The sequence below is a fragment of the Oncorhynchus mykiss genome, chromosome 1, assembly GCF_013265735.2.
Source record: "Oncorhynchus mykiss isolate Arlee chromosome 1, USDA_OmykA_1.1, whole genome shotgun sequence".
In the NCBI taxonomy this organism is placed as follows: domain Eukaryota; kingdom Metazoa; phylum Chordata; class Actinopteri; order Salmoniformes; family Salmonidae; genus Oncorhynchus; species Oncorhynchus mykiss.
In genome coordinates this window covers 15,367,905-15,394,233 of record NC_048565.1, presented here as the reverse complement: position 1 = coordinate 15,394,233, position 26,329 = coordinate 15,367,905, and the positions used below count along the sequence as shown (strand labels likewise).

General features: G+C 42.9%; 1 protein-coding gene across 10 annotated transcripts in view; it reads left to right on the top strand.

Annotated features, from left to right (window-relative positions):
• The window catches only part of LOC110488740 (dual specificity protein phosphatase CDC14AB), a 68,679-nt gene continuing 42,350 nt past the window's right edge, over window positions 1-26,329 (top strand). For 3 of the 10 annotated variants that reach the window (XR_005037003.1, XM_021561531.2, XM_036950035.1), the window contains exons 1-8: window positions 1-516; window positions 982-1,072; window positions 5,387-5,440; window positions 8,164-8,239; window positions 10,673-10,717; window positions 12,837-12,929; window positions 16,671-16,750; window positions 21,249-21,315. Coding sequence is in view for 9 of the 10 variants with exons in the window: in XM_021561531.2 (XP_021417206.2) it covers window positions 420-516; window positions 982-1,072; window positions 5,387-5,440; window positions 8,164-8,239; window positions 10,673-10,717; window positions 12,837-12,929; window positions 16,671-16,750; window positions 21,249-21,315 (603 nt within the window). In the remaining variant the exon portion in view is untranslated. The remainder of the gene's footprint in view (window positions 517-981; window positions 1,073-5,386; window positions 5,441-8,163; window positions 8,240-10,672; window positions 10,718-12,836; window positions 12,930-16,670; window positions 16,751-21,248; window positions 21,316-26,329) is intronic. The other 7 variants (XM_036949888.1, XM_021561205.2, XM_021561116.2 and 4 more) reach the window with 5 other exon arrangements.

Genomic DNA, 26,329 nt, shown 5'->3' with positions numbered 1-26,329 from the left:
CCCTTTAAGATGTTTGCTTGTAGTCGAATGACTATCCGCAATCATGGCAGGGATTCAGGAAAAAGATTTGTGCACTGTCTGGGTAGGAAATAAGTCAAGAGGACGTCTGCTATTTGTAATGCATGGATATTTTCCTCAGCGCTGAATGAAACCAAGAGGCACGCAAATATTTTCTGCTGCAGAGCTTTACTTTTTCTTGGGCATGGATTTCGAATTGTCAAATTACGTTTAATTTATTATTTTAGCCAGAGCAAAGTGCGTGGCTGCTAGCAAACCGCTAACTTAGCTACTAGTTGGATAGACGCTATCCTAACTAAATGAGCTACTCTTTTTTTATTTAATTTTTTAATGTTTACCAATATCATTAACTAGTTAGCTTTTTTACCAGTTTAGTCAGTCTTAGAAACTTGTTTGTGTCGATGACTCTCGACAGCCTTAAACATTCTCCTATCCTTTCAACTTTGTTTAAAATGGCAGACGACATAGAATTGATAGGAGCCTGTGAATTAATAAAAGGTAAGTGAACATTTGCTAGTTGGCGATGTGTAAACTTTCTGCTAATTAATTATCAAGTCAACGCGAGTATTTTCGCCAACCTGGCTAGCTAGCCTTCTTTTGCGAGCCAGTCTAAGCTGTCTGTGATTGACATGAATTGGTTGGAGAACTACTAGCTATGACTAACGTTACTGGCTAACCTGAAACGAATATTGTCTTATTTTCAAAGTAAACTAAGACAGCGAATTCATCTGATATTTTTAGATGAATGTAGTTTTGTACGGGACGTCAGCTAGCTAGCTACCTTGTAATCACAGCTCGTGGAAAGCGAGTGACAATCGCATGAGTAAACAATGTTGCCAAGTCTTCCTTGGTGAAGTGTGTTTAACGATTTTTTTTGTTTTATCGATGATGTGATGTCTGTTTTTATGGCCCCTGTAGGTTTGCTGTTCATACATGTATGTACCCATGTTTTTTCTTCTTCAGATCGATTATATTTTGCTACCCTAAGAAGCAAGCCAAAAAGCACTGCAAACACTCACTACTTCTGCACAGATGACGAATTTATCTATGAAAAGTAAGTTTTGTTCTCCCTCGCAGTATCTCTTCGCACTTTCATTAGCTTCAGTGCATTTGTTTAGATACGGTCCACTGGACAGCGCCAACAAGTGTCGCTGGGGCTGCTGAAGAGCTGTCACTGCAATTATGTAACAGCTTTTAATTGAACGTTTTCCAATTCAGATTAATAAAGCCATTGTGTTCCACTCGGCTTGGAGTTGACCAATGGTTTACATCAGTGGTTCCCAAACTTTTTACAGTCCTGTACCCCTTCAAACATTCAACCTCTAGCTGCCTACCAGGGTCAGTTCAATTTCAAATGTTGTTTTTTGCCATCATTGTAAGCCGTGGCAGGCTTACAATGATGGCAAAAAACAACATTTGACATTTTTTTTATTTTTTTTATTTTTTTTATTTCACCTTTATTTCACCTTTATTTAACCAGGTAGGCTAGTTGAGAACAAGTTCTCATTTGCAACTGCGACCTGGCCAAGATAAGGCATAGCAGTGTGAACAGACAACAACACAGAGTTACACATGGAGTAAACAATTAACAAGTCAATAACACAGTAGAAAAAAGGGGAGTCTATATACATTGTGTGCAAAAGGCATGAGAAGGTAGGCGAATAATTACAATTATGCAGATTAACACAGGAGTGATAAATGATCAGATGGTTATTTATATTGCTGTGCAAAAGAGCAGAAAAATAAATAAATAAAAACAGTATGGGGATGAGGTAGGTGAAAATGGGTGGGCTATTTACCAATAGACTATGTACAGCTGCAGCGATCGGTTAGCTGCTCAGATAGCAGATGTTTGAAGTTGGTGAGGGAGATAAAAGTCTCCAACTTAAGCGATTTTTGCAATTCGTTCCAGTCACAGGCAGCAGAGAACTGGAACGAAAGGCGGCCAAATGAGGTGTTGGCTTTAGGGATGATCAGTGAGATACACCTGCTGGAGCGCGTGCTACGGATGGGTGTTGCCATCGTAACCAGTGAACTGAGATAAGGCGGAGCTTTACCTAGCATGGACTTGTAGATGACCTGGAGCCAGTGGGTCTGGCGACGAATATGTAGCGAGACTAGAGCATACAAGTCGCAGTGGTGGGTGGCATAAGGTGCTTTAGTGACAAAACGGATGGCACTGTGATAAACTGCATCCAGTTTGCTGAGTAGAGTGTTGGAAGCAATTTTGTAGATGACATCGCCGAAGTCGAGGATCGGTAGGATAGTCAGTTTTACTAGGGTAAGTTTGGCGGCGTGAGTGAAGGAGGCTTTGTTGCGGAATAGAAAGCCGACTCTTGATTTGATTTTCGATTGGAGATGTTTGATATGGGTCTGGAAGGAGAGTTTAGAGTCTAGCCAGACACCTAGGTACTTATAGATGTCCACATATTCAAGGTCGGAACCATCCAGGGTGGTGATGCTGGTCAGGCACGGGTGCAGGCAGCGAACGGTTGAAAAGCATGCATTTGGTTTTACTAGCGTTTAAGAGCAGTTGGAGGCCACGGAAGGAGTGCTGTATGGCATTGAAGCTCGTTTGGAGGTTAGATAGCACAGTATCCAAGGACGGGCCAGAAGTATATAGAATGGTGTCGTCTGCGTAGAGGTGGATCAGGGAATCGCCCGCAGCATGAGAAACATCATTGATATATACAGAGAAAAGAGTCGGCCCGAGAATTGAACCCTGTGGCACCCCCATAGAGACTGCCAGAGGACCGGACAGCATGCCCTCCGATTTGACACACTGAACTCTGTCTGCAAAGTAATTGGTGAACCAGGCAAGGCAGTCATCCGAAAAACCGAGGCTACTGAGTCTGCCGATAAGAATATGGTGATTGACAGAGTCGAAAGCCTTGGCAAGGTCTATGAAGACGGCTGCACAGTACTGTCTTTTATCGATGGCGGTTATGATATCGTTTAGTACCTTGAGCGTGCCTGAGGTACACCCGTGACCGGCTCGGAAACCAGATTGCACAGCGGTGAAGGTACGGTGGGATTCGAGATGGTCAGTGACCTGTTTGTTGACTTGGCTTTCGAAGACCTTAGATAGGCAGGGCAGGATGGATATAGGTCTGTAACAGTTTGGGTCCAGGGTGTCGCCCCCTTTGAAGAGGGGGATGACTGCGGCAGCTTTCCAATCCTTGGGGATGTCAGACGATATGAAAGAGAGGTTGAACAGGCTGGTAATAGGGGTTGCGACAATGGCGGCGGATAGTTTCAGGAATAGAGGGTCCAGATTGTCAAGCCCAGCTGATTTGTACGGGTCCAGGTTTTGCAGCTCTTTCAGAACATCTGCTATTTGGATTTGGGTAAAGGAGAACCTGGAGAGGCTTGGGCGAGTAGCTGCGGGGGGGGGGGAGCTGTTGGCCGAGGTTGGAGTAGCCAGGCGGAAGGCATGGCCAGCCGTTGAGAAATGCTTGTTGAAGTTTTTGATAATCATGGATTTATCGGTGGTGACCGTGTTACCTAGCCTCAGTGCAGTGGGCAGCTGGGAGGAGGTGCTCTTGTTCTCCATGGACTTCACAGTGTCCCAGAACTTTTTGGAGTTGGAGCTACAGGATGCAAACTTCTGCCTGAAGAAGTTGGCTTTAGCTTTCCTGACTGACTGTGTGTATTGGTTCCTGACTTCCCTGAACAGTTGCATATCGCGGGGACTATTCGATGTTATTGCAGTCCGCCACAGGATGTTTTTGTGCTGGTCGAGGGCAGTCAGGTCTGGAGTGAACCAGGGGCTATATCTGTTCTTAGTTCTGCATTTTTTGAACGGAGCATGCTTATCTAAAATGGTGAGGAAGTTACTTTTAAAGAAAGACCAGGCATCCTCAACTGACGGGATGAGGTCAATGTCCTTCCAGGATACCCGGGCCAGGTCGATTAGAAAGGCCTGCTCACAGAAGTGTTTTAGGGAGCGTTTGACAGTGATGAGGGGTGGTCGTTTGACTGCGGCTCCGTAGCGGATACAGGCAATGAGGCAGTGATCGCTGAGATCCTGGTTGAAGACAGCGGAGGTGTATTTGGAGGGCCAGTTGGTCAGGATGACGTCTATGAGGGTGCCCTTGTTTACAGAGTTAGGGTTGTACCTGGTGGGTTCCTTGATGATTTGAGTGAGATTGAGGGCATCTAGCTTAGATTGTAGGACTGCCGGGGTGTTAAGCATATCCCAGTTTAGGTCACCTAACAGAACAAACTCTGAAGCTAGATGGGGGGCGATCAATTCACAAATGGTGTCCAGGGCACAGCTGGGAGCTGAGGGGGGTCGGTAGCAGGCGGCAACAGTGAGAGACTTATTTCTGGAGAGAGTAATTTTCAAAATTAGTAGTTCGAACTGTTTGGGTATGGACCTGGAAAGTATGACATTACTTTGCAGGCTATCTCTGCAGTAGACAGAACTGCCAAAGGGGGAGGAGTTGCAATCTTGACGGAAGATGTTATAGTTGGGTATGGAAATCTCAGAATTTTTGGTGGCCTTCCTGAGCCAGGATTCAGACACGGCAAGGACATCAGGGTTAGCAGAGTGTGCTAGAGCAGTGAGTAAGACAAACTTAGGGAGGATGCTTCTGATGTTGACATGCATGAAACCAAGGCTTTTTTGATCACAGAAGTCAACAAATGAGGGTGCCTGGGGACATGCAGGGCCTGGGTTTACCTCCACATCACCCGCGGAACAGAGAAGGAGTAGTATGAGGGTGCGGCTGAAGTCTATCAAAACTGGTTGCCTAGGGCGTTGGGGACAGAGAATAAGAGGAGCAGGTTTCTGGGCATGGTATAATATATTCAGGGCATAATGCGCAAACAGGGGTATGGTGGGGTGCGGGTACAGCGGAGGTAAGCCCAGGCACTGGGTGATGATGAGAGAGCTGATACAGAGAGCTGACACTGGTATGCAGCTCGAGGTTGAATGTTTGAAGGAGTGTGAGTTTTTGTCACAATCCTGTTCGTGGGAAGTGACAAAGAGCTCTTATAGGACCAGGGCACAAATGGTAATAAACCATTTTGCTCTTTATTTAGCCATCTTACATATAAAACCTTATTTGTTCATCAAAAATGTTGAATAACTCACCACAGATTAATGAGAAGGGTGTGCTTGAAAGGATAACAACTCTGTAATGTTGGGTTGTATTGGAGAGAGTCTGTCTTAAATAATTTTCCACACAGTCTGTGCCTGTATTTGGTTTCATACTAGTGAGGGCTGAGAATCCACTCTCACTTAGGTACGTGGTTGCAAAGGGCATCAGTGTCTTAACTTGAAATCGCCCGACCTCTAGTTTTCATAACAATCGGCAATCGGCATTTTTGGACACCGATTATGGCTGATCACATTGCATTCCAGGAGGAGACTGCGTGGCAGGCTGACCACCTGTTATGAGTGCAGCAAGGAGCCATGGTAAGTTGCTAGCTAGCATTAAACTTATCTTTAAAAAAACAATCAATTTTAACATAATCACTAGTTAACTACACATGGTTGATGATATTACTAGTTTATCTAGCTTGTTCTGCGTTGCATATAATTGTTGCGGTGCCTGTTAATTTATCATCGAATCACAGCCTTCTCCAAACGGGTAATGAATTATCAAGCGCATTCAAGAAAAAAGCACTGTCGTTGCACCAATGTGTACCTAACCATAAACTTCAATGCCTTTCTTAAAATCAATACACAAGTATATCTTTTTAGACCCTGCATATTTAGTTAATATTGCCTGCTAACATGAACTTCTTTTAACTAGGGTAATTGTGTCACTTCTCTTGCATTCTGTGCAAGCAGAGTCAGGGTATATGCAGCAGTTTCGGGTGTCTGGCTCGTTGCGAACTGTGTGAAGAACATTTCTTCTGAACAAAGACCGTAATTAATTTGCCAGAATTGTAAATAATTATGACATTGAAGGTTGTGCAATGTAACAGCAATATTTAGACTTAAGGATGCCACCCGTTAGATAACAGGTTGCGTATTTCACTGAAAGAATAAAGTTTTTTTTTTCTTTTGAAATGATGGTTTCCGGATTTGACCATATTAATGACCTAAGGCTCGTATTTCTGTGTGTTATTATGTTATAACTAAGTCTATGATTTGATAGAGCAGTCTGACTGAGCGATGGTAGGCAGCAGCAGGCTTGTAAACATTCATTCAAACAACACTTTCCTGCATTTGCCAGCAGCTCTTCGCTGTGCTTCAAGCATTGCCCTGTTTATGACTTGAAGCCTATCAACTCCTGAGATTAGGCTGGCAATACTATAGTGCCTATAAGAACATCCAATAGTCAAAGGTATATAAAATACAAATGGTATAGAGAGAAATAGTCCTATAATTACTACAACCTAAAACTTCTTACCTGGGAATACTGACGACTCATGTTAAAAGGAACCACCAGCTTTCATATGTTCTCATGTTCTGAGCAAGGAACTTAAAACGTTAGCTTTTTTACATGGCAAATATTGCACTTTTACTCCCCCAACACTTTGTTTTTGCATTATTTAAACTAAATTGAACATGTTTCATTATTTGAGACTTAATTGATTTTATTGATGTATTATATTAAGTTAAAATAAATGTGTTCATTGTTCATTCGGTATTGTTGTAATTGTCATTATTACATATATAGAATCAGCCGATTTGAATTGATATCGGCTTTTTTTGGTCCTCCAATAATCGGTATCGGCTTTTTTTGGTCCTCCAATAATCGGTCGACCTCTCGTCTTAACAACGAGATTTGCCAAGGCGGAATACTCTGAGCGCAGCCCAATCCAGAAATCTGACAGTGGCTTCTGATTAAATTCAGTTTTCACAGAACCGCTTGTTGCAATTTTGAGTCTCTCTTGTTCAGATATCAGTAAGTGGACTGGAGGCAGGGCATGAAAGGGATAAGGAATCCAGTTGTTTGTGTCATACTTTTCGGGAAAGTACCTGGGTAATTGCGCACCCAACTCAAGTGCTTCGCTATATGACATTTGAAATTGTCCGTAAGCTTGAGTTCATTTGTACATACAAAAAATCATACCAATGATGGAAAGACCTGTGTGTTGTCCTTGTTAACTCAGACAGAAAATAACTCCAACTTCTTAATTATAGCCTCAATTTTGTCACGCACATTGAATATAGTTGCGGAGAGTCCCTGTAATCCTAGATTCTGATAATTCGGGCGAGAAAAAACATCACCCAGATAGGCCAGTCTGAGAAACTCGTCATCATGCAAGTAGTTAGACAAGTGAAAATGATCGTCAGTAAAGGAAACTTCAAGTTCTCTCAATAAAAAATAAAAAAACTTGTCAATACTTTGCCCCTTGCCCCTCGCACTTCTGTATGTTGTGAAAGCGTTACATGGTCGCTGCCCATATCATTGCATAATGCAGAAAATACAGGAAAGTTCAGGGGCCTTGCTTTAACAAAGTTAGCCATTTTCACTGTTGTGTCCAAAATGTCTTTCAAGCTGTCAGGCATTCCCTTGGCAGCAAGAGCCTCTCAGTGGAGAGCCTCTGCAGTGTCCCCAAGTGGCGTCAGGAGCAACTGCTTGCACGCATGTTACCACTCCACTATGTCTCCCTGTCATGGCTTTTGCACAATCAGTACAGATGCCAACATGAGCAGCAGCTCGAGAGAGTAACAGTTCATGTGATTGGATGTTAATTATTTGACCAGGCTACCTGTATTTGACATTGTGTTGTTATTTTGCTGAACACTAGATGGTTTAATTTTATTTTTGGCAGTAAAACGAGGATACTCAGACGAGGAAAAAAACTCACCCAAATCTATAGCCCCGTGGGCATATATAAATGGACTGTTTGAAAATGTGAAGGGAATTTTATTTTTATTTTTAAAGGGAATCACATTTTTATTTGCTGTACCCCCAGGTCTACGTGTACCCCCGTTTGGGAATACCAGGTTTACATAGTGCAAGCGTTTGATTAACCCTCCCTGCTGAACTTGTGAACAGGAAAGTGAAACACAAAATTGTGGTTCAATACAAAAATGTAATTGATAAGAAATATTACAGATGGGGTTCATTCCTGAATTAGGATAGCTAAGTCATCTCAATATTAGGCAGTTCTGTGTTGAATGAAAATATGTTTTAACCAGTTCAGTCTGACATTTTTTTAATGTTAATTATATTTCAGCTTCTATGCGGATTTTGGACCACTCAACCTAGCCATGCTATACAGATACAGCTGTAAACTCAACAAAAAGCTGAAGGTAAGTCATGTGCCTCTCTCTGTTCGTGCCTTTCTTCCCTCATTAAGAATGTACATTATGCATCTGTGACAACAAAATCAATTTGTGTAGTTCTACCTCGCACGCCCTCATTGACAACAAAACAGTAGTGTAGTTTATGGGGTAAGTTATTAGATAATTGCAAAACCCACACACTGCCCCCTCGGCTAGAGTTTAGCTACTTGCAAGGACAATGCTAAATTCAGAGAGGTCTTTAGCAGTAGTATATGAGCATCTTTTTCTCTGTCTGCATGTCATTTTAAAACCATTGTGCAACTTGAAGGGTAGGTATGGAATTAATGGATAAAGCACAAGTCCTCAGACCATTTAAATCAAAGCTTTGGCAAAGTAATTGGCTTTCTGTTTTTAGCCACTGACTCACCTGTCCCAAAGCTGCGTTGGCACTTTCCCTCGGACAGAGTCATTAGAGATGCCAGGATAATCTGTGTAGGCTGACACAATCTTCTCCAGCTCGTAGTATAGGCTACAATATTCATTCAGTGGCCAGTTTATTAGGTACACCCTTCTAGTACTAGGTTGGACTCCCCTTTTCCTCCAGAACAGCTTGAATTCTTCAGGGCATGGAAATGTTGTTCATTTGGTATCAAATGACCTAACGTGTGGAAGAAAAACATTACCCACACCACTGCCACCAGGTTGTACCAGGCAGGATGGGGCCATGGAATCATGCTGCTTACGCCAAATCCTCACTCTGACATCAGCATGACGGAACAGGAACTGGGATTCGTTGGACTAGGCGTTCATTTTCTACTCCTTAATTGTATGGTTTTGGTGATCACATGCCCACTGGGGTCGCTTCTTGTTTTTAGCTGAAAGGATTGGAACCCGGTGTGGTCGTCTGCTGCAATAGCCCATCCGTGACAAGGACTGTTGCGTTCCGATATGCTGTTCTGCACACCACTGTTGTCCTGCTGTTATTTGCCTGTTTGTGGCCCGCTTGCACGATTCTTGCCATTCACCATTGACCTCTCATCAACGAGCTGTTTTCGCTCACAGGACTGCTGCTGACTGGATGGTTTTTTATTTGTCGCATCATTCTCGGCCGGCCGTTTCTGAGGTACTGGCACCGACAATTATATCACACTCAGTGGCATAGGTAACTCATTTAGCCCATTCTAACATTCAATCAAACAGTAACTGAATGCCTTGATGCCTGTCTGCCTCACGAACAATGTTCCCTCTAAGCTGTGTGCCTGCGCAGGCGTGAAGTAGCCAGAGACTGCCGCGCAGCTCCCCGGGACAGAGTGCAGAACAATATTAGTCACTTTCAATGCAACATACCGAAACTAAACAAACTACGCAATAGGTTTTGTTGTAGGGTTCTCATGGTCATGACTCAGCCTGTACTCTACACAGACCGGCATAAACAATCAAAGTGGCCGTAGGCCTACATGCTAATAGACCATGCCATATGTGGATCTGTGCCATTTACTTTGAACTGGACTGTGTTTACAGCTGTGGTTATGAGTAGATGCACTTGTTTTAAGATCAAACTAAGAGCTGCATGCCGCATCAAACAACCCAAACATTTTCAGTCACCTCCTTGTCTGGAGGACAAGTAGATGAACAGGTTCATGTCGAGCCCTGCGTGTTTCAGAAGTCTCATGGAATGTAGGCCTACATTGAACACCACACATTGCTACTGTAGGCTTAAGGAAATGGCTGTTCTATCAATATTAAAATGTTATTGGATGCATTTTCTCCATTGTTTTTGATGGTAGGACACTCCGGTAGGAGTGTCAATTAGCCACAGTAGCCTACTTGGTCACTGTTTTAACTCTAACTTAAAGCGGGTACAGACTCATGTTGTTTAAATGCATATTTGAGAATATTCGCATAAAAATCTGTCGCCGGTTGGATGGAAACCTAGCTAGTTAAAATCATTTCAGTGGTCATGTCTGTCAAGTACATGGCATGTTGTTTGTAAAGCTGTCTTTGTTCTTGTTTGTGGATGTGCTTTTATCCAGGAGTCATAACAATTCTGCTGTTAATGACACTAATGCCAATTTTTACATGAATTCAGTTGCTGTTAGGCTAACCTGAGTATTTGAGTTGTGTTTGTCATTCTGGGTGCTTAAATTCTCCCAATATGTTTATTGTTCAGCAATCACAATTATATTCAGAGGTATGTGATGTAAAGGAGATGTGAAGTTCTCGCTATGCCTACTCAATTTTTAGCTCTCAATTGCCCCTTTTAAAAGCCCACCTGGCCAAAATCTTCTCATAAGACCCTGGTCAAGGGGAGCTCCCAACTTCCCAGACACACACCAATAAAGTTGCCAATTTTGTCTAACTCATGCTTTTCTACCCCCGCGTGAATGTTGCTCTCATAAAGAGAGTTTAATTAATAGAGGTTCTGCGTCTTTTTGTCCTGTCATTTTTCCGTTGAAGCAGACGATCTGTAGATCTGTCATATGTGGGTGTTGGTCAGTGTTGAAGGTAAAGTCTCAAGCAAGCATGATGTTTTTATGGCTGTCTCTCCCTCCCTCCCCGTCCACGCCACCACGCTTTGCCCTCCAGTGTTTGTTGTCAATAGTGTGTTGCCTTAGGGACAGCATTCCTTTGAACCTCCATTGGTTTGGATCTGGTACATGAAAGCTGAGATGTCAAAAAAATTACAGGAAAAGTGGACAACCCTGATTTAAGAAATGACACCGTTTGGAGGATGTGAACATCCCACACCTGTGGAACTTGATCTGGGGCGTACAGAGCCCATTTGATATGTGTTGCCCCTACTCACCTACCCTATTTCCACATCCTCTCACCACTCATGCTTGTGTCTGGCCTGGCTTCCGGTTGGTCTGGCTTAACCTGCTTAGCGATGCAGTTCACCTGTTTTAACCCTGACCCAGAGGCCTACATCCTCTAGAAGCCTTGTTCGTTAGTCTGTTGAAGTATTTTACGTATAAAGTGAAAGTATTAGAGCAGATTGGGTCTATTTCCCCCACAGTGCATTGTAGGCTATGTCCTATTGCTCATAGCCGTCAATGTATTGGAAACACTGATAGTAGGCTACATTTTTCTGTGATAAAGCATTTTCTTCCTATGAACACTAGCATATTGTTGCCATTGAATGCAAGAACTACAGTGGGGCAAGAAAGTATTTAGTCAGCCACCAATTGTGCAAGTTCTCCCACTTAAAAAGACGAGAGGCCTGTAATTTTCATCATAGGTACACTTCAACTACGACAGACAAAATGAGGAAAAAAAATCCGGAAAATCACATTGTAGGATTTTTAATGAATTTATTTGCAAATTATGGTGGAAAACTTTTGTTATTGACCAAATACTTATTTTCCACCATAATTTGCAAATAAATTCATTAAAAATCCTACAATGTGATTTTCTGAATTTTTTTTCTCATTTTGTCTGTCATAGTTGAAGTGTACCTATGATGCAAATTACAGGCCTCATCTTTTTAAGTGGGAGACCTTGCACAATTGGTGGCTGACTAAATACTTTTTTGCCCCACTGTAGGTTGCTTCCCTCAGGCCGAGATGATGGTATTGGCATTTTTCTCATTTGGGCAAAAGTCCATCCTCCACCCTCTCTCTTGCCTCTTTTCTCTGTGACCAGGAAACCGGTCAAAGTGACCTCCCCTCCTCGATAGACACCTTTTCATTGAGGATAGTCCTTCGTGGAAGAGTTTTGAAATCTGCCACATCCCCTTTGAATCAGCTTTTGTTTTGTCAAAGGAGGGAAAAAAAGCAACATGCTACTTTATAACTATAAAATGTCTAGCACATGACCTAATTAGTTTATCACTTTACACATGTATTTTGGGATCCACCCCTGTAAACATAATTTGCGTGATGGGAGGGACTGGGTTTGTCCTTACAAGCCTTTGTGGTTTCATTTCCATGCCAAACTTCAATTAGACTAGAGACTCAAGCATGCTGTTCCTCATATTGCTGATTAGCCCCGTGTAGCAGTGACTGTGTGTATGGATGGATGCGTCTATCTTCTAGCTTGCCTGTGCTGCTTCTGAGTGCTTTGGCCGACTCGGGCAGTGATTCTGAACGAGAACACTGACAGCGGCATACCCCGGCAGCCCATCTGCCAGCGGCTCCTCTTCCTGCAACCCTAGCGGATCGGTGGTGTCCTGAGCGTCTGAGCAGCAGCTGCCACAGCGTCTATCTGCATCTGTCCAAATAATGTAGCCTAATGTAATATCATATACAAGCCAGAACCAGATGTGTCTTTAGGTCTATTAATTAGCCCCAAAACTGCCACCTTCTTGTGTCTTTCTTATTGAGTTCAAAATAGGAGGCTGCCGAGTTGATCGTTGATTTCTGTATGTTTCATGAACACTAGTATTTATAGGACTAGTGTATTTCTAAACTAGATAGAAATACATCATACACAGTACTGTACAACCTTTGGTCACCTAACTGTTGTTGTTTCCACGTGGTTTAGTTGAGTTTGCTGTGACTCATCCAGTGTTTGTGCATATCTTTATCAATTATTCTAATCTAAATGGCTCTAATGTGAAGAGGTTCTAAATAGAATGTGATTCAGTTTTTTTCTCACATGTTTTTTTTTCTCCGTTTGTCTGCAGTCGTTCACACTGACCAGAAAGCGAATCGTGCACTACACCAGCTTTGACCAGCGGAAAAGGGCTAATGCTGCTGTTTTAATCGCTGCCTATGCTGTGAGTATTGCCTTCTATCTACCTCTCTCTGCAGGGAAGGAAGTTAGGCAAGGAGAAAAAAAAGCTTATATTGGGCCGTTGCGTCATGCTGCACCCCTCAACAAAATGCAGCTCAACTCATTTTGCATTAGTGTCAATGTACCCAGATGGCCCCAATGCACTTTTCCCCTAGTGTGTTGTTTTTGTTGTATCTGCAGTATTGTCTACCCAGGCCTTTTTTTCAGGGCTTCTTTCAGTCAGTGCTGATTTCCTTTTAAGGTGGCACAACCCCTTCCAGCCAGGTCTCTCTCTGACTCTTGGAGAAACGGATGGGAGAGGGCTGCTATAGACAGCCCTATTGTCCTGCCACAGTGACTCCATCTTCCTGCCCCCTTTGAATGCCCAGCAGCTCCTGTTGCATTAGTCCCTATTCATTTGGTCCCTTGCTGCCAGACATGGTTGAAGGCTGTCCTTTCACTCCCAGTCAGATACCAGCCTTGACTGTAATGTGTGACGGCATCTCTTGCCAGCTGGCCGCTCTGTCACATGGCAGTAAATGAGGGGATTTATCCGGTTCTTCTGTTGTTATGCTATGATGAGGACATGCCTTATGACAGAGCCCGGCAATGGCATGATGATCTTCTCAGGCAATGTGGGTCACTAGTATTTACTCAGTGGACTGTGCCCAGTCCTTACCCCAAGGGAACAGACAGAGGAACAGCAACTGTCATGACATACTTTGCATGTAATGTAAGGCCCTTCTCTGAATATTTTTCCATTGTGATGCCCTGCCTGGACTAGAAACATGATATAGGCTATGTCAGCCCTTCTGGTTTTGGCCCTTAATGGCTATGACAGTGATTAGTAAAATGAGTTGTTGAGTTTCTCACAGTTAACATGGTTTTCTTAACTAGCTAGTCTATATACATCCCAAAGTATATTCTTATAATGACCAGGGTTGGATTGAATAAGGACGGTGGTCTTGTTAGCCAACCCAGGCAGGGCCCCAGTCTCATAGCTCTGGGATGAGATTTGAAGCGTCGTTACAGCAGGGGCCTTGCTGGATTATAATCTGGATTTGGTTTCTAATCCTGGTTGACAGTGGCAGGAGGACAGTTGCATGCCATAATACCCCCCCCCCCCCCCCCCCAACACACCCACCCCTGAACTGAACCCTGTACATCATGCTATCCTATGCACAACTGTTCACATGCTAGTTTAGTCTAGACACTAGCCATATTGACACATGATCAGATGCTTGTCAATGTCTGTCCATACTAGAAATAATGTATGTACAGCGCTTTCCAAACAAAAATAGGATTTGATCCACACACCAAATAGATCCTGTCACTTTTCCCTTTACATTTCCTGTATTGGCCAATAGGAGACTGATGACCTTGTGGGTTGTGGGAGTTGAATTGCATTGATGGTGTGTCTAATCTGTCACTGTGACCCTATTAAAGCTGCTGTCATTTATTCCTTCTTAGACAATCTCTCAAGGGTAGATGCACAAGGCGAAGCGCTCCGCTAAATTTAGCCTGAACCCTGACCCGAAGCCCAAGATTAACTCCCCATTCAATGACTGAAATATCAGCACCTCTTTCAAAACCAGGCCATATCATTTCTTCCCTCTGCACGAGTCATTGGCTCACAAATGCACACAGAGGACATAGCATTCAGAAATCAATATCGAGCCTGACGAACTGCGTTTATCCATTTAGATGGGATGTGAGGTTTGTCTGCAATGTTGTAACCTCTGTTCTGCTTTGTGTCTAGCTATTTAGCCTAGGGGGATTGTGTTGTCTTTAATAATGAGAGAAGATGCAGGGAAGGTGGCAGGGCTTTCCTCCCTGTTGTTTTCTCTCCAAGTGGGTCTACATTGATCCGGTCAGGTGATTGTGTGGGCTCTGTTGAGTCCTCCTGGGCCTGCTCTTGTTACAGATGTTTTAATACAAATGACCCGCTTTGAACCCAAGAGAATTATATGTGTGGGACGAACAGCTGTCCTTGTGGGACTCCAAATTCTGTGTCACGTGGGACAACACACACACAGACACCAGCAGTAGAATTTAAGCTGGTGCATTTCAGCAGTATCCAGTTGTCTGACTGGTGAATATTTCATGAAGTGGGAGCAGCAATAACAAAGCTCTGTTCTATTTGCTGAGAGGACACAGGCTTCATGCACTGCTTGTCCTCCATGTCACCAGACCTACTGATACACAAGCCCACTCTCCCATACAAGCCTCCTAGTCAAGACAAATCTTCCATTCAACATTTTCACACCAGGGCTGGTCGGACCTGTTAAATTTCATATAACGAAATCAGTCAATTGAAATAAATTCATTAGGCCCTGATGTATGGATTTCACATGACCGGGAATACAGATATGCATCTGTTGATCACAGCATGATCATGCTGAAAGTTGAGGTGATGGCGGCGGATGAATCACACGACAATGGGCCTCAGGATCTCATCACGGTATCTCTGTGCATTCAAATTGCAATCGATAAAATGCAATTGTGTTCGTTGTCCGTAGCTTATGCCTGCCCATAACCCCACCGCCACCATGGGGCACTCTTTTCACAACGTTGACATCAGCGAACCTCTCGCCCACATGACGCCATACACGTGGTCTGCAGTTGAGGCCGGTTGGACTTAGTGCCAAATTCTATAAAATGATTTTGGAGGTGGCTTATGGTAGAGAAATGAGCATTCAATTCTCTGGCAACAGCTCTGGTGGACATTCCTGCAGTCAGCATGCAGTTGCGCTCTCGCTCAGAATTTGAGACATCAGTGGCATTGTGTTCTGTGACATCTGCACATTTGAGTGGCCTTTTATTATCCCCAACACAAGGTGCACCTGTATAACGATCATGCTGTTAATCAGATTCTTGATATGACACACCTGTCAGATGGATGGATTCTCATGGCAAAGGAGAAATGCTCACTATTGGGGATGGAAACAAATTTGTGCACAACATTTGAGAGAAGTAAGCTTTTTGTGTGTATGATTTCTGGGATCTTTTATAGCAGCTCATGAAACATGGGACCAATACTTTACATGTTGAATTCATATATTTTTTAAAATGTAGTGTCCGGGATTTACGTATAGAATAATATGTCATGCTCTGAGACCAGTTTCGTTATTTCCAGAGGGTTTGTTTACGTTCTTCGTTTACTTTGTTCATAGTTCTGCTTAATTCTCTACATCTTCAGTGGAAATGAAATAGCAGACGTGTTGCTTGTCTCTGCCCTCCACTCTCTGTCGTTACAACTCCTTGTATGGATGTGGGATGCCGAGGTGTTGATTCAGATGAGCCCTGCTTTTCTGACCTGGGGTTGGGAGAGCAGCACTTTCGTGGATGGATATGAGTTGGCTACCGTGTGTTTATGTATGGCTTCCATTTGGAGAGCTTGTGGTGCTGTGACCATGTCGTCTGGCCCCTTACTGGCCTATTTAGGCTGATGCCTGGGGAATCTCATGTGACACCGTGTCTCCCTTTCCCTGTTATATTACCTGTCCTTGTTACATCCCCTGTTTTATATTAGTGCTATAAGAACAAATATTTTCAAAACCAGAGTAAATCAGGAAGCTGAAGGATTACCAAAATGAGGGAAGGAACTGTGGCTTCAGTGATTCCAAGCCATGGTTTACTAACTGCGTTCTCTCACACTTCCTCTGTCTCGCTCTCTCTTACTCTCTCTTACTCTTTCTCTCGCTCTTTCTTTTTGTCTTTCTCTTCTCTCTCTTCTATCTACCAGGTCATCTACCTAAAGAAGACCCCAGAGGATGCCTACAGGGCTCTGATCTCAGGCTCCAATGCTTCATATCTTCCCTTCAGGTAATACCAAAACAGCCATGTCCACTCTACCACACAGCAGCATGATTTCTAACCACAGAAACAATCATTTGATAATTGTCTAGGAAGCACATCTTGGCTAATTGCCTTACATCACAGCTCCACCTGATGACAAAGACCCGGGTCACAGCTCCACCTGACGACAAAGACCCGGGTCACAGCTCCACCTGACGACAAAGACCCGGGTCACAGCTCCACCTGACGACAAAGACCCGGGTCACAGCTCCCTCTGTGTCTTCATCCTCTTATTAACAGGATGTGTGTCTTACAGTAGATTGGGCCTGTGTGTATACAGTATCATTCAAAAGTTTGGACACCTACTCATTCCAGGGTTTTTCTTTATTTTTACTATTTTCTACATTGTGGAATAATAGTGAAGACATTAAAACTATGAATTAACATATTATTTAATGGAATTATGTAGTAACCCCAAAAAGTGTTAAACAAATACAAATATATGGAACTGGGCTCCCGAATGGCGCAGCGGTCTAAGGCACTGCATCTCAGTGCAAGAGGAGTCACTACAGACCCTGGTTCGAATCCAGGCTGTATCACATCCAGCTGTGCTTAGGAGTCCCATAGGGTGGCACGCAATTGGCCCAACGTCATTTGGGTTTTGCCGGGGTAGACCGTCATTGTAAGTTAGAATTCGGTCTTAATTGACTTTCCTTGTTAAATAAAAATTGCCACATGATTCCAAGTGTTATTTCATAGTTTTGATGTGTTCATTATTATTCTACAATGTAGAAAATAGTAAAAATAAAGAAAAAGACTTAAATGAGTAGGTATGTCCAAACTTTTGACTGCTACTGTATGTGTACATAATGACGACGTATTACCTATGAGGCTCAAATAACTTCCGGAGTGTCTCATGTCGTTCAACCAGGTCAGGTATTAGACCTGAAAAAACAGATTCGATGCCCTCTCGGAAAGTAATTATACTTAATATAGTACGGTCTGTAGTTTTCCCAGGTAGGTTTGTGACAATGACGAAACATTTTCTATATCCTACAAGTTTAGCCAAAACATTTTCTTCAGTTATTAGATCTGCCCTACTCTGAAACAGAACACACATTTGTTTTTTTTACTCTGGATATTCCAACCACTCTCTCCCGAGCATAACATGGACTGATCTGCTTTCCCGTAGCATAAGATATCTATGCCTATTGTGGATCAGCGGACTCACACTTTTTAATAGGATTGGACGACATTTCAGAGGAGTCAAAGTGGTGACGGGAATAAACAAGAATGTTATATCACTCACACCGCTGTTACGTGCACACGTTGTTTAATCCTGATGTTAGCCTGGTTTGTTTGTCTCGTCATAACACAAACAAACAGTTTTCATGCATCTGGATGGAGTGGACTGTTTAGAATAGATAGCTGGATTAGATCTTTAATTTGGAATTATGAGGATGGGGCTACTGTTTTCCAAGCTATCATTTTAGGATTGGTTAGGATTGTTTTTGCAATTGTTCACCTGTGTTAGTTTGACCTTTTTCCTTGAACAAATACCAGGAACGAGGCTATAGTCGTGTCTGTAGCAAATAGCCTTATCTCACCAGCTCTTTCCTAATGAACTGTGGAGTGAGTCACACCCTCATGACCACCGTCCCATCGGCATTCCAACCCAACTTCACATGGAGGTCAGGAATTTGGGTGGAGGGGAACATTTAATGTGTTGCGGGAAAGGGACGAGGAGCGAGGTTACATCGTCTGGTAAATGAAGTGAAGGCGTGTCAATGTTTTACCCACTCTCTGCCACTCTCTGCCACTAAATTAACCTGTATGACTGCTTTCTTTGCTTGTCTTGTCCACAAAGACTGTGATTCATTGCCCTGTGACACGGGTTGGCAGCCAGGCTCTAGGATTGATTTGGGTATTGTTGGCTTGAGTTATGATAGTGACAGGTATTGGCCCTGCAGGCTTGTCTCAACCTGCCTGCTTGTTTGGAGAGAGAATGGAGCTTTTGACAGTTTACTTGACCAGTTGTAATGGGCCTCTAGCAAATGGGATGGCACTTGCATAATATGTTGAAATTGATGAAAAATGAACAAGGGGAGAAGGGCGAAGAAGGGGATGGCGTTCTCATCATTCCATTATTAGGCTCTCTAGTCCATCACTTTAAACTGCAATGTTCATTTCATTTCCCCCAGTGGTAGCTTGAGGAATTACGAACACAAACGACTAAAGTCAAACAGCAATTTGAATTGCTTTAAGAGCTGTGTGTTCATTCCCAACTAAACTACAGCATATAGGCCTCGTTTTACATAGTTGTGCAAAGAGGCTGGACCAACCCTCCTCCCTCCACTCTGCGAAGCCAGCACTTTTTTTTAGTTTCATTTTCAACTGGGTTTGATGGATATCTCTGAGCTACTTTTAGAAAGTCTATTTCTAACTGGGCCTTTGACCTTGACTTTTCCTCCATCTCTCCCCAGTGGTTCCCTTCAGAGGGTCAGTCAGTGTGGTTAGAATGTTAGCAAGCTGGGATGGAGGGAGGGGGTGATGGAGGTACAGACTGTAACCCGATCCTCAGCTCCCATAATTAGTAGGGCAGGGACAATACCTGTATTGCGATATTCACTAGTATTGTGGCAAGGAAATAAAATACGAAGCGGATTTGAATTGTTTAGAGAAACGGCCCAAATGTTGGCAACAATTATCATTATTTTGTCATCCAGAGTCACATGTATTTATTTTCCAAGCTATATAACACAATATTGTACATACTGCAGGTTTTTAAAGGACCAAGGAGTTTGACCTGCTTTGTGTTTTAATTTTTTACATGGAAAAACTATTACGGTACTGGTATCATCACAGACCTACTAATTAGTGGTTGACTTATTTTAGCTGTGTGCAGACTGGAGTTTGAGATGGTATTGCTACACTGTCATGACAGGGAAACGGACTGACTCACACATGCACAGTAGTACGTTGATACACATTACGATACAGAGACTCAACACATTGTGGCATATAATCACACACATGCACAAATGTTTTTTCTGTTTGTGTGTGGTGTCACGGTAACTGAGCTCCTCATGCTTCTGCCGCACTGCTTTGTGTAGGTGGCCTCTTGAAGGTTCTTGGTTGAAACTCTCCCATTCATGTTGATGCTCTTGTCAGTAGCAGAACGCTCACAGCCTGCAGCTTCACTCCAAGAGTGGAAAGGGAACACAACAGCTGACTTTGACCCAGATTCTTTCTGCCATCTACAATATGCATATGAAATGAGGAATCAAGTAAACTTGCGCATAATGTACATTCAGTTTGTGTGTGCGTAAATGTGTTTTTGAGACAAACTATGTTATTGGCTAGGCCAAATAGGGCTGCAATGCAAATGCTTGGATTTTGTGAAGGATATCTCTAGAAAGATCTCTCCCACATTGTCTGGTGTCCTCTCTCAGGGCCAACTCTGCACGCAACATCCCCATAAGAACATGGAGAACGTCTTCCGCTTTGCACCATGAATATACAGAGCCCTGTTTCAAGCTCTATTTGAAAACAGTTTTTTTATTCTCCTTTGTCTCTGGCCTATTATTTAGTGTCCATCTATCCCATTAATATGAGACACTCCAAATTGTAATTGTCTCCAAGGTGACTCGGTGTCACCCACAGCCTGTATATCAGGGGTTCTAGATCTAGGATGTCATCTGAGAAGTGTATGGTGACATCAATGTTGTCCTGGCCTGGTTCTATTGGAGCATTCCTCTTGGTATCCATGTCCCACGAAGATGATATCATTATTTTATAGGTTTGGATAGAGGGTTGCTTATTTGTGTCTGTGTGCAATGGGGATGTTTGCTCTATTTTGAATCTGATATGGGTGTGTGTGTGGAGGGTTGTTATCAAATCAAATGTATTTATATAGCCCTTCGTACATCAGCTGATATCGCAAAGTGCTGTACAGAAACCCAGCCTAAAACCCCAAACAGCAAGAAATGCAGGTGTAGAAGCACGGTGGCTAGGAAAAACTCCCTAGAAAGGCCAAAACCTAGGAAGAAACCTAGAGAGGAACCAGGCTATGTGGGGTGGCCAGTCCTCTTCTGGCTGTGCCGGGTGGAGATTATAACAGAACATGGCCAAGATGTTCAAATGTTCATAAATGACCAGCATGGTCGAATAATAATAAGGCAGAACAGTTGAAACTGGAGCAGCAGCACGGCCAGGTGGACTGGGGTCAGCAAGGAGTCATCATGTCAGGTAGTCCTGAGGCATGGTCCTAGGGGGATGAGGATGCTACATTGGCTGTCCTCTGCCAATCTCTCTGCAGTACTTAGGAAAACATGGAGAATATATAGCTTACCCTATTCAAAGAGCACCTTGTATACCCCTATTATCCATCCATAGCTCTACCTATAAAGTACCCATGTGTGGGCTCCAGTTTTTCCAATCTCTGATGTGTTCATTTTGACACTCTTATCACTCACTCATTTTTCAATGAATCGTTCACTCACGCCTTCATGTCTTCGTTTTTCAGGGATGCCTCGTTTGGAAATTGCACATACAACCTGACAATTCTCGACTGCCTACAAGGAATCCGGAAAGTGAGTTGTGTGTATTTATGGAGTTATTGGATTTACAGTAAATTGTAATGTTAAATTGAACTTTAATAATTTTTGTAACATATCTTGATTGCTTTCCTCGTGCGCCCTCTCTTCCTCCCTCTATCACCATTCTAAGCACTTTTTTTTATATATCCAAGGCAAGCTAACACTTTACTACAGGAAGTGATGCTGGTCTTCAGTTACTCAGTAACTACCATGGTAGCCTAAATGTAAACACAGTACTTATTTTAGTTCTGTCCTTAGGTTAACTACACATGTTGATGTGTAATTACCTTAATTCTGAATGAGTTACCAAATTATTTGAAACCCCAAACATCTACATGGTATTTATGCATCATAACCTGAAGTTAATAACACCGTCAGCCTAAACTGAGGAAATCTAGACCTATTTCAACGTAATGGGTTAGGATGAGTCTTGCAGTGTGACAGGGGTTACAAATTAAAGTTTTTCATCTGTCTCATAGGACCAATTATAAACTGTGTGGTTCGTGGCCTGAATGCTGATTTGGCAGACAGCCGTGGTGTATCGTATAACATGACAAAACATATATTTTTACTGCTCTAATTACTTTGGTAACCAGTTTATAATAGCAATAAGGCACCTCGAGGATAGCAAATATTCCATGGCTAACGGCTGTATCCAGGCACTCCGAATTGTCGTGCTTAAGAACAGTCCTTAGCCGTGGTATATTGGCCATGTACCAGACTCCCTCAGGTCTTATTGCTTAAATAACCTGATTTTATCCAACCAAAATTGCATTGAGACTCCATGGTCAAACAAACCTGCCATAGCAGTCTAAAGAAGTGTCTCTGTTTACAGCTTTGCCTGCACATCCTGACCTAGCATTATTAAGACCATAATCCCAGACTGAGGGCAGAGTTCTGTAGTCCGGGTGGGTGGAGGATCCTATGTTGTGTGTAGTCTATGGGGTACGAGGGTGTTCTACTTTGTTGGGGGGGGATGGTGAGCGGTAGGAAGGTAGCATGGACTCACGTGGCACAGCATGTGGGGCACACTTCCCTGCAGGTACATGGCCAAAGGCACACACGCTCGCTCTCTCACAGTGGCTAAGCTGGGGACTTATGGTGCCGGCAGTGTGTGCCTCGGTCTGTTCTTATCATGGCTTACTAATCCTCCTCCGATCAGACATGGAGGTCAGTATTTGGGTAGAACGTTCCCTGTAGATGCAGCATCTCTCAGAACGTTCCCTGTATTTAATGGAAAATCTAGTGGTCAAAAGGGAATAAGAACTATACAAACAAAACCCAGAACATCTTTATGGTGCCACCTTAGGCTTTTTTTCCTGTATATTTCTGTGTAGTGTGTGCAAACCTGGTCCATTTAGTTGCTGGAAGTCATGGAGAAAGCTTTACAGTGCTTGTGCTGTGTTTTTAGCTGCAAAGGTTCTGTCCATGTTTTGACATGGAATGGAGGGCCTCCTTTTAAAATGGGATGATGTGAACTTATTACGTACTTAGCATCAACACTTGGTCGAAACTAGAGGTCAACCGATTAATCAGAATGGCCGATTTGAATTAGGGCTGATTTCAAGTTTTCATAGTAATCGGAAATCGGTATTTTTGGGCGCCGATTTTAAAATAAAAAAATAATATAATATTTTTTTCTATTTTATACCTTTATTTAACTAGGCAAGTCAGTTAAGAACACATTCTTATTTTCAATGACAGCCTAGGAACGGTGAGTTAACTGCCTCGTTCAGGGGCAGAACGACAGATTTTCACGTTGGTCTTCTACTGGTCCAATGCAATAACGACCTGCCTCTCTCTCGTTCCACTCCACAAGGAGACTGCCTGTTACGCGAATGCAGTAAGCCAAGGTAAGTTGCTAGCTAGCATTAATCTTACAAAAAACAATCAATCATAATCACTAGTTAACTACACATGGTTGATATTACTAGATATTATCTAACATGTCCTGCGTTGCATATAATCTGACTGAGCATACAAGTATCTAAGTATCTGACTGAGCGGTGGTAGGCAGAAGCAGGCGCATAAACATTCATTCAAACAGCACTTTCATGCGTTTTGCTAGCAGCTCTTCGTTGTGCATCAAGCATTGCGCTGTTTATGACTTCAAGCCTATCAACTCCCGAGATGAGGCTGGTGTAACCGAAGTGAAATGGCTAGCTAGTTAGCGTGCTAATAGCGTTTCAAACATCACTCGCTCTGAGCCTTCTAGTAGTTGTTTCCCTTGCTCTGCATGGGTAACACTGCTTTGATGGTGGCTGTTGTCGTTGGTTTGAGCCCAGGGAGGAGCGAGGAGAGGGACGGAAGATCTACTGTTACACTGGCAATACTATAGTGCCTATAAGAACATCCAATAGTCAAAGGTTAATGAAATACAAATGGTATAGAGAGAAATAGTCCTATAAATACTACAACCTAAAACTTCTTACCTGGGAATATTGAAGACTCATGTTAAAAGGAACCACCAACTTTCATATGTTCTGAGCAAGGAACTGAAACGTTAGCTTTCTTACATGGCACATATTGCACTTTTACTTTCTTCTCCAACACTTTTGTTTTTGCATTATTTAAACCAAATTGAACATGTTTCATTATTTACTTGAGGCTATATTGATTTTATTTATGTATTATATTAAGTTAAAATAAGTGTTCATTCAGTATTGTTGTAATTGTCATTATTACAAATAAATAAATACAAATCGTCTGATTAATCGGTATCGGCTTTTTTGGTCCTCCAATAATCGGTTGACCTCTAGTCGAGACGTACTACAGCTGAATCTGTCTGTCAGTGTGTGTGTTTGGCCATGTCATTCCACAAAAATTTGTCAAACACCCATCGGACAGGAATGTCTCAGATCCCTCTGCACATTCCAGCTTTTTCTGCCATCTTCCCCAAAAGGCGCTAGCGCCCACCTACCCCACTACATCACTCCCCAAAAACCTAGGGAATGTCTCTTCCCATTGTGAGAGGCAGGGAATAACAACTTAATCCGTGGCGATATTGAAATTTACAGGAGATTTTAAACTCCAGTGCCCATTTATTTTAAATTAGGATTTGGGGTGAATCTAAATTTGCTTTGTTAATTGTCATGAAATGTATATAAGTCCTGGTATAGGCTAGTATATAGCCCTCAGAACAACTTGCCTACTTTCCTTCGTTGCTGTTTTGCTGGTGCTTTAAGCACCCATTTCCCCACCTCGTTATGGTCCTGTAATGCTGTGAGTCTCTAATGTATGGTGTTGGCTCAGACGGCAGCCTGTTGTGTTAATTACAGGCTGTTTCGGTTCTAATCGCGGTGATTTGTTCCATGATTCACTGTTTGGCTGTTTCTCTGCTCGTGCTTCTCCCAGTGCCCTCATTAGCATGCCACTGTGCTGAAGAATTAATCACTTGACACACTGTCGTGTAGCCATCTTCATCGACCTGGCCAAGTCTTTCGACTCTGTCAATCACCATATTCTTATCGGCAGACTCAGTAGCCTCGGTTTTTCTAATGACTGCCTTGCCTGGTTCACCAACTACTTTGCAGACAGAGTTCAGTGTGTCAAATCGGAGGGCATGTTGTCCGGTCCTCTGGTAGTCTCTATGGGGGTGCCACAGGGTTCAATTCTCGGGCTGACTCTTTTCTCTGTATATACCAATGATGTTGCTCTTACTGCGGGCGATTCCCTGATCCACCTCTACGCAGATGACACCATTCTGTATACTTCTAGCCCTTCCTTGGACACTGTGCTATCTAACCTCCAAACGAGCTTCAATGCCATACAACACTCCTTCCGTGGCCTAAAACTAAATGCATGCTATTCAACCGTTCACTGCATACGCCCGACTAGCATCACCACCCTGGATGGTTCCGACCTAGAATATGTGGACATCAATAAGTACCTAGGTGTCTGGCTAGACTGTAAACTCTCCTTCCAGACTCAAATAAAACGATCTCCAATCAAAAATCAAATCTAGAGTCTGCTTTCTATTTCGCAACAAAGCCTCCTTCACTCACGCAGCCAAACTTACCCTAGTAAAACTGACTATCCTACCGATCCTCGACTTTGGCGACGTCATCTACAAAACAGCTTCCAATACTCTACTCAGCAAACTGGATGCAGTTTATCACAGTGCCATCCGTTTTGTTACTAAAGTACCTTATACCACCCACCACTGCGACCTGAATGCTCTAATCGGCTGGCCCTCGCTACATATTCGTCGCCGGACCCACTGGCTCTAGGTCATCTACAAGTCCATGCTAGGTAAAGCTCCGCCTTATCTCAGTTCACTGGTCACGATGGCAACACCCACCCGTAGCACGCGCTCCAGCAGGTGTATCTCACTGATCATCCCTAAAGCCAACACCTTGGCCGCCTTTCGTTCCAGTTCTCTGCTGCCTGTGACTGGAACGAATTGCAAAAATCGCTGAAGTTGGAGACTTATCTCCCTCACCAACTTTAAACATCTGCTATCTGAGCAGCTAACCGATCGCTGCAGCTGTACATGGTCCATCGGTAAATAGCCCACCCAATTTACCTACATCATCCCCATACTGTTTTTATTTATTTACTTTTCTGCTCTTTTGCACACCAGTATCTCTACCTGCACATGACCATCTGATAATTTATCACTCCAGTGTTAATCTGCTAAATTGTAATTATTCGCCTACCTCCTCATGCCTTTTGAACACAATGTATATAGACTCTTTTTCTACTGTGTTATTGACTTATTGTTTACTCCATGTGTAACTCTGTGTTGTCTGTTCACACTGCTATGCTTTATCTTGGCCAGGTTGCAGTTGTAAATGAGAACTTTGTTCTCAACTAGCCTACCTGGTTAAATAAAGGTGAAATAAAATAAATAAAAAACACACTGGTAAATGCTGGCTTTTGGATGCAATTTTTTTTATTTTTTTCAGTTGAAGTCAGAAGTTTACATTTAACAATTTTCAACCACTCCACAAATTTCTTGTTATCAAACTATAGTTTTCGCAAGTCAGTTAGGACATCTACTTTGTGC